Source organism: Pteropus medius, unplaced genomic scaffold (genome assembly GCF_902729225.1).
Source record: "Pteropus medius unplaced genomic scaffold, Ma_sr-lr_union100, whole genome shotgun sequence".
NCBI classification, from domain to species: domain Eukaryota; kingdom Metazoa; phylum Chordata; class Mammalia; order Chiroptera; family Pteropodidae; genus Pteropus; species Pteropus medius.
The window spans coordinates 7,668,560-7,677,411 of NW_024349222.1; the positions used below are offsets into that span (position 1 = coordinate 7,668,560).

The window sequence follows — 8,852 nt, forward strand, 5'->3', positions numbered from 1 at the left end:
TTGAATACTGCCCAAAATGGATGTTCTCCCCAGTTCAAAAGCAATTCAGTCTCTCAAATGAACACATGCACATTATATAAACCATATAAAGAATTCAGCAATTCTAGCATTGCTGTATTTTTAAACCAGATCTCTGTTGTATAATGTAACTTCCTTGAGAATGCAATATTTTGTTTGGTATCCTCTACAGGATCTAGCACTTAAAAACATAGCATTCAATAAATGAATTAATGCAATAGAAAACAGCTTAAGAATCATAAAGGATTCTAACCTGAATGGCATTTAGCAGACTCAACAATCCCAGGAAATTGTACACAAAACTGTGTCTGAAAGCCACTTTATAGAATTCCTTGATTTTATCAAAGAGTTCTATTATCCAAAATGATTTTCTTCGCTCAGTATATGATCGAATATCAACCATTTGCCATGCGTTGCACCATGATTCAGGCTTAGAATCTAAAACATTTTTATTAATAATAAACATTGGTTGCATAAAATTTTTACAGGATATGCTTTCTCAAATCACCATTAAAATTAATGTATACTCTATTAAACATATTTGCATCCTAAATCAGCATTAGATACTATGCAGTCATTCAATACAATATTTGCTAGTAAGATATACTTTAGAAACATACTCTTATTTGGCTTCATAGAAAAGCCTTAGAGATGACAGAACTAATAGGGCATCAGTGTATATTACACACTCACACACATACACATACACACACACACACAGACATACACAATTTAAGAAATCTCTAGAAAGTCATGCTGCTCATCTCTAATTCATCAACTATCTTATACAACTCCTGGGTTTCCATTTATTCCTAACGAAAATAATATAGCTACTGTCCTTTATAAACATTGACAGATAAAGAAAACTTCACAAAATTGTTTTGCAAGCAGTTTTATCAGGGACTTTCCACTGACTGAAATAAATAGCTTTCAAATGATCCAGATAAAGAAGACAAAGTATTCTAAAAATCTCAAGAAAACCTCTAAAATTTAACAAAAAATTTTCTCCTTTGGAATCTTATAACCTCTCCTCAATGTATTAAGCATCATCTATGTAAAGTCAATAAATTTATCTAAACAGCTATTTAAAATTTTTGAATAACATTATTTTTACCTTTGAGAGTAATTGCCATATTCTTGTCACAAACATATGGAAAAGAACATTTCCCCAGATACAGGCACAGCACATTTAAAGGTTAAAATCCTTATCCGCAGATGTTCACTTTAGAATATGAAAATTCCTATGTAGCGTGATCCAAAATTACTTATTTCAAAAAATGGTTAGTTTATATGCATTAGGAAAATTAGGAAACCATTGGTTTCTAATGCCTATACTCTACTAGAATTGAGTTGCAATCAGTGATAGTGGCCAGGAGATGGCGGAGTCTCATTTCCGTAGATCTACTTCATTAGCCTTTGTGTAATTCACAACATCCGCTTTAAAAAGAAATGTTTTATTACTGGCACTTGTTATCACAAATGGCAGATATAAATGGAAAATTAGACATTCAGAAAAAAAAAAACGAGGAATTCAAACTTTTCAAAAGTTTTACTAATCACTAATATATGAATAAATATTTTAAAATACTTTGAATAACTTTTTTTCTCTCCTGTGTACAAGGAAGAAAAGGAAAGAAAAAGTTTAAAACAGTAATTATTTAGAAGTACCTCAATTTTTCAATTCTTCCTTTTGGTTAATTTTATACAATGCTGGGTTGCTTTACACTTACAAATATATTTTACAAGTATAAACTCCACTTTTCAATAAAATTTAAAAAGTATAATTTTAAAATAGAAATTTTATAGCTTATATTTTAGAGAGAAAATTCATTAGTTGAAAATAAAAATATTTCCTGAAACAGCTTTACCCGAGGCACATAGAACGTTTAAATGATTCTTTCACTTAATAAATGCTGAAGAGTCTTTAGATTTCAAGTTTATTATATTGCTTGCATAAAAAAAAAAAAAAAGCATCTTTAATTCCTGATAATCCACTCACATACATAGTGAACACATTAATGGGTGTGGGTGTAGATATGGGAGTTGTACTGCGTACTTCTAAAAAACACTACAGAAAGGGAGTATAGGCAGATGTGTTACAGCTTGTCCTGATTCAGCCTGGAATACAGTCTGCTACCAGTTACAGAGTCTTTGCTGGGAAGGTAGGATGAATCCCTAATCATCCCCGAAAAGGCATAATCCAAAGCTGGGCGAAAAGGCAACGCTGGTACCAATCCAGGAGTTAGGTAGGGAGACATGAAACCAGACAGCCCTCTTCCTGGAGAGGAATATCCCAGCCGTAATGGATTGACACCTAGTCTAGAATTTAAGCTGTAGAGACTTGAATCACCGCCATAAGAAGCAGAAGTGGTCTGAAGAGGAGAGAAAGCTGATTTATTCCCTAGAGTTCCAAAACCAATTCCAGTTAAACTAACATTTGAAGCTCTCTGAAAAGCTATATTTTCCAATTCTCCTGAGCTTGCTAGGTCCCTGGTGTCTGATTTATGTTCTTTCCCATTTAGGACCTGTTCAATAGCTTGGACCACATCCCCTTTGCAGAACTGTAGAATGCCTTCCAGCCGGCTGCGCCTGTAACCTGGGAAAATCCTGGTAAGGATATCAAGAGGATCTCTAGGTCTGGAGGACACTGTGGAAAGTCTGGCTCTGATAGCAGTGACGTCTTTGGCCCACTCACTTTCATTTCCTGATTCCAAATCCGAGGATGATAGTGACCTGGGACTCTCTTCACCTCCTGATTGTTCCGCAGGCTGAGGAGACAGAATGCTATCATCCTTGTTTGAGTTTTCTGAAATAGATGACCTAACGTTTAGTTTTCTAAATACACTATTAGACTTAAGAGATGATCCCAGGGTAAGTTGATGGGATTTGGAGACTGGGTCTTCTTGTCCACTCTGGCATGAGTCACATTTACTCTCTTTTTGTTCTGGGGAAAAGAGAAAAAAAAAGAAATGAAATAAAGGGAAAACTTCCCAGAACATACTACTGCCCACTCAAAATTAATGCTGGAGAAAATAATTCATTCACTCATAGTATATTAGTTATACTTATTCAATGCAAGAAATTTTAATGAATGAGAATTTTAAAAGATCATTCGAAAATTCCAGTGTTAGAATAGCGGGAAAATGTTATTTATTATGTCATTTCAGGATCACAAAATTATATAATATGTAAATGCTGTAGTTATTTAGGAATCAGAAATGACAGTCTACTGTTACCCTAAACTGTTAATGTAGTACCAATATCTCACATTGTTTGCCCCATCTTGTCAATTTGCAGTTTTCCTAAATGTTATCCAAGTTTTGTTGTTATCCAAGTGAGTCTTTTTTTCACAATGACACCATGCAAACAGAACTAAATAAAATGATTAGAGTTTAGATAAAAATCAAAAGAAGAAACAATCTTAGTATGAAAATGAATATTCTACTTAATCACTAATGCTAAATTTCAACAATTGATTTTTGAATGCTCACATTTTGGGTTCCAATTAAGTTACTAAATAAAGTTAAAAAATAACAAATTTGTTTTCGTTTCCCATCTAAACTAATACTGACTACTGCTGTACCAATCTCAAAGCATACCAGAGTTGTATATTTCATTTTTTTGTGAGAGATGATACAGAGTTGGTATTTTTTATAATCCTTTGTGAAATATGGACTTTCTTTTTCAATCTCTAGGAAATATCAAGAAAAGAGATTACAGTAAAACTGTTTCTTTAAAAAAATTAGAAACTGCACTATTGCACTATTACAATCTATATGGATCTTCAAAGTATGTGGTAAAAATAACACATTAGGCATTTGCTTCAAATCACAACTCCCTTCTAATACTAAGAAAAATTTTCCAAAAATATTTTTACACAAAAATCTGATTTTCTACCTCAACATGTTAAGCATATGAATATTAATAAAATAAGAATATCTTTAGAAAAATAATAATTCACACATCCACTAAATAATTTTTATTTTGGTTTATATTTCCTCTTACCCTACAGACATATTTTATCTCTATTTATATTAAAAAGAGTATATAATCTAAGTGAGGTACTCAGAATATTTCTGTAAAACTGTCTTCTTCCACAAAGTTTATGAATGTAACACAACAAATATTGCCAAAAACAGTGATTTGCAACCACAATTTGCAAAACTCCTATGTTTTCTCAAGGAGAGGTACAAAATTCTAAAAAAAGTCTATTGTTTATTTTAAAATTAAACTGTGTACAATTTAACATTTTGTTAAAATTCTGTCTTTATATCAAACATATAACAAAAGATGTCGCTCTTACAAAATTACAAAGACTCTCTAGTATTTTCAACTTTAAGTAAAACTTTTCTAAAGAAGTCCAAGTGCAGGTAGATTGGCATCGGTTTGCCATTCTACTTTATTTGTATCAATGATTCACTAAATATACCACCACCTCCTCGAACATGTAAGGTATCAAAATTTCATCTCTAAAGAAATTTATGTACATTTTTTGTTATTACATTGTACTAATGGAGTATAATATAATGTCATGAAATACAGGTTGCATGAGATTATTAGAAAATCAGGAGTCTTTAAAATACTGTGATATCATTTATATCATCTCTCTGTCCTCTCAACTTCTCTATAGCTCATTTTACTTCTTTACTTTTCTCATTGTATGTTGTACAGTTTTTGGATACATATAGTTTTCCTCGTTTTGAATAGAAGGTTCTTTTGTGTAGGAAAATCTTATTCACCTCTGAATCATTATTAGTCTTTATCTAATGAATGAGTAAACTAAATAGACTACAGTTCATGAATATTGTGTAAGAGGAGGCAGTCAGTTTAGAAAAGTCACGAAACTAGTCTCAAAAAAGGGTGGTCAATTGAGGCAAAGAATAAAATAAAATAATTGACCCTATAAAATAGAGTATACTTTAGTATCCTCCCCCCAGAAAAATACATAAATCAATGTCTAGAAGAGAAATGTCAGCCAAATCTCATTTTCAATTTAGTTTACAGAATATTAATTTTTGCTTATCTTTCATAATATTTTTATTTAATAATTTTGCTCTTCAGCCCTCTTTGATTTTCATGGCAAATGTTTAAAGTCTATTTTGTGTACTTAAATAAACTAGAATATAGGCAAAAAAACTGGCACAGGTGAACACAAAATCATATATGCCTTATTTAAATACAGAGATAGTCTTTTTTTCAAAAGTACATCTTATGATCTAAGGTCTGCAATTCTCACAATCAAGGGATGTTTTCGAATTAATAATTTCCTTAATCATTGTATAATTTCATACGATACAACCTGTCCTGAGTTTATACAAAAATATGGAAATAACATTTTCACTGCTAGTGGGCCCTGTAGAGGACTTTAAAATTTACTAAACTACAGTGGGATTTATATCAGCAGGAAAAGTTTATTTGAACCTATCAAATATATATATGTATATGTGTGTATATATATATATATGTATGTGTGTATATATATGTATGTATATGTGTGCGTGTGTGTGTGTGTGTGTAACCTAACATGAGGTATAAAAGAGGTTTGCAGTCAATAAATAAGAGAAAAAAATTAAAACTCCTTGGATAAGAAATCCCTAAATATTGAACTTTGAAATTCTTACCAATGTTATTACAAATCTGGAAAACTTAATTTTTTTCCCAATGGGAAGAGTTGAAACTTCAACTATTAGCTCATTCTACACTTTAGGGGGAGTTGGGGGTGGAATACTTAAAATTTTGAAGGGAAGGAGGTGAAAAGAGGCTTTGGTAGATTTATTTGTCTTTTCCTCACTTCTAGCTGGTTCCAAAGATTTGCCCCAAAGGTAAAGAACTGTACTCTCCACTATCAGTGAGTTTCCCACACAAGATCAGATCAACTCTGGTTTTATAGCTGGAAAGAGTACAGAGTAAGCTCAAAATGCAGCACCTCTCACTAAGCTTTTAACTCAATGACCACTTGAAGTTCTACTCAAAGTCATAGAAACTTGGGCGCAAACTCCCAGCATGAGGTGCTCATATGATCACTCACTCTTCACCTTTTCATTATCTTATCCTACTGTCTAAAGGAACAGAAAGCTTTTCCAAAGTGAGGGTAATAGGGTCTCTAACAGCCTTCTTAACGTCATATTGCAGAGCAGTTTCCCATAACATAAACAAATGCTTCTTTTAAACTTTTCTTGACCATCTCCAGGGCATGGCTGCCCGTTTCAAAAGTTTTCTCCAGAACAATCTTTTGCAAAGAGGAAATAAAAGACTAACTCACCTTGCTTTTTCTTCGTATAATCTGACTGGAAAACCTCGAAAGCTGGGGTCGCCAGACCACTAGCTTGTCTCAAAGCATCCAGTTCTAGCGCAGTCACCGCTGCAGGGACGCTCGCCGCGTGGGGATTCTCCGCTCCGATCCTGCCTCCCGAGGTCTGAAGCCCCGGTCCCGAGGGTCCAGAAGAGTACAAGAACCTCTGCAACCCCCGAGCCTCGCTCTCTTCCTGGGCCTGCTGCCTACGCAGCGCCACCTGGGCAGCCATGACGCGCTGGCGCTCGGCGATCAGAGTGCACTTGGCACAAGCGCAGTCCCGCCAGCGGCAGAAGCGCTTGTGGCCCTTGAGCGCCGATACGACGCCGTGGTTGCGACAACGGGCGCACTTGGGCGTCCGTGGGTAGCCGCAGCCCACCGTGCCCAACCCTCTCTGCAGCCCGGGAGCCGGTGCGCAGCCCGCGTTTCCCGCGGTGGAGGCGGCTGCAGCCGCGGCCGCCCGCAGAAAGAGGCTGGGTGGCCGCAGGAAAGTTGGAGGAACGGGTATCCCTGGGGGTACCCGCAAAGCCGGAGAGGGGGGAGGAGGGGCCGTCGCCACCAGCCCCGGGGCCAGGTGAGGTCGGCCGCTGCCGCTGCGGTCTCTGCTGCCACACTGTGACTGCTCCATTCTCGAGAAGTGTCTGGAGAGGGGTAGCACCAGGAAAGTGAGTTTTCCACAGCTAACCCTACCAGGATGCGGGGGGCAGAAGGACGGGCCGTGGTCCCGCTGCCTCCCACTTACACACCGACAAAGTGTGAAACAATTCTCGCAGTGAGTTGGGGACCACCGCTTCCCGGAGCTGGAGACTCCAAGAGGTGCGGATGCCCAGTGTGCTTGGAGTCCCGGGGCACTAAGTTAATGACCCTATGCTCTGCGGGCCTTCTGAGCCAAAGGCAAGGCTGGAGAAGCTACCCCGCCCACCCGGTCTACTACTGGCCAAGCGCTGAAGCCTGGGAGAGGGAGGGCCAGAGGCGGAGAGTGGGGACCGTCCGGGAGGAGGGGCAATGGGAAACACAAAAACTGTCCCTTCCTGCAAATATCCCTTCCCCAAAGAAGCCCTTTTCTCCCACTGTTTCCCCGTGATTTCCTCAGCGTCACAGAATCACGTCCTCTCCCATGCTTCTTACTGCCCTTAGATTAAGCAAGACTTTAAATTCTCCTTTCTCAGGTTCCATGCTTCCCCTAAGCAAGTTCGAAGATTTAGATGTAGAGTTGTCCTTTTCTTTCTTTTTCCCAGATGAAGCCTTCAGGATGGTAGCATGGCCAGTGTCAATAAGAAAGCACAGCCTAACGGGCTGCAAATGTTTTCCACCTGAAAGATGCCCTACTTTAAATGGGCCTTACGGCTATGTCAAAACAATGGATAAATACTTAAGGGAACTGATTCACATTCAGATTCTTCTCCTGTATTCTGTTTATTTACACATGCAAATTTGGATTCTATGTATTATTATATTTTGAAATGCTGTCAGAGTCTTTATGAATTTCTTATCTGGAACTATTATTTATAGGCAGCAATTGTGTTAAAACTTTCAAAAATACTTCACATTTCTGTTGTAAAGTATTGGTTTAGAACGTTCTTTAAATATGCCATTATAAAATGCATCCTTGAAATATGCATTTAATCTTTTTAATTGTAAGAAAAGATCATAGTGCTTTAAACCAAAACATTTGAGGCAGAAAATTCGTGAGTGTTTGTTCTTAATGGAAAAGAGAGTGAAGATTCTATCATTCTTCAAGATAATATTCAACTACCTTGACAGACAATTCATATTCTAGCCCTAAGATGGAAAGTAATAATGACATTTTTACCACTCCATCTTCTGACATCCAGTGTCCAAAGCAGACACTGCTAATCAATCCGGTCTTTCTCCTGCCTGCCCACTTCACACTATCACTACCATCACCATCCTCCCATGGCCACGTCTTGATATTATAGTTTTCCACCTTTTTAAAACTTTGAAACTACCTAGGGAAATTTTAAAATAGACACGCCAATTCAAGTATTCTGATTCTTTTGGTCTGACTCTTTTTAAATTCTCAAGATGATGATTTAAATACAAACAAGGCTTAGATGTACCATTTGAGGAATTCCTAATCTGCAGATTCTATAATACCCAAACTTTCTCACACCTCTGAATCTTTGCTCAAGCCTAAAATCTAGTTATTCCCTAACTGTGGAACTCACATCCAACAATATGAGAAATGAGATTTCAGTGCTAGTGAGTCATTAAAACACAGTGAGTTACCTAGTGAGAAAACAGTTTCCTTTTTCTATTATTTTTAAGACCTGGATATATGAAGGAAAATACAAAGCTTGATGTAAGTATGTCTTTAGAATTCAAGACATAATTATGCTTTTTAATAAAAAATAAATAAAAGAGCCTCAGCAAGTAACAGTATTTACCTAGAATTTAACACTATTTTTCTGTTTTTATTTGATTATCAAAGTTACCTCCCAATTATGGCAAGTGATACTGATTTTCATCTAAGGAAGTGAAAATAATTTTAAGTAAATGTATTTGTTAAATGTGTATGTAT

General features: G+C 36.5%; 1 protein-coding gene across 1 annotated transcript; it reads right to left on the reverse strand.

Moving 5' to 3' along the window:
• Window positions 1-2,050: 2,050 nt before the first annotated feature.
• On the reverse strand, window positions 2,051-7,148 carry DMRTA1 (DMRT like family A1). Its single transcript, XM_039880727.1, has 2 exons — window positions 6,281-7,148; window positions 2,051-2,962 (listed from the first exon to the last, which is right to left on the reverse strand). Exons 1-2 carry the CDS (start codon window positions 6,936-6,938, stop codon window positions 2,115-2,117), a joined length of 1,506 nt encoding a protein of 501 aa, XP_039736661.1. The 5' UTR covers window positions 6,939-7,148; the 3' UTR covers window positions 2,051-2,114.
• Window positions 7,149-8,852: the final 1,704 nt, after the last annotated feature.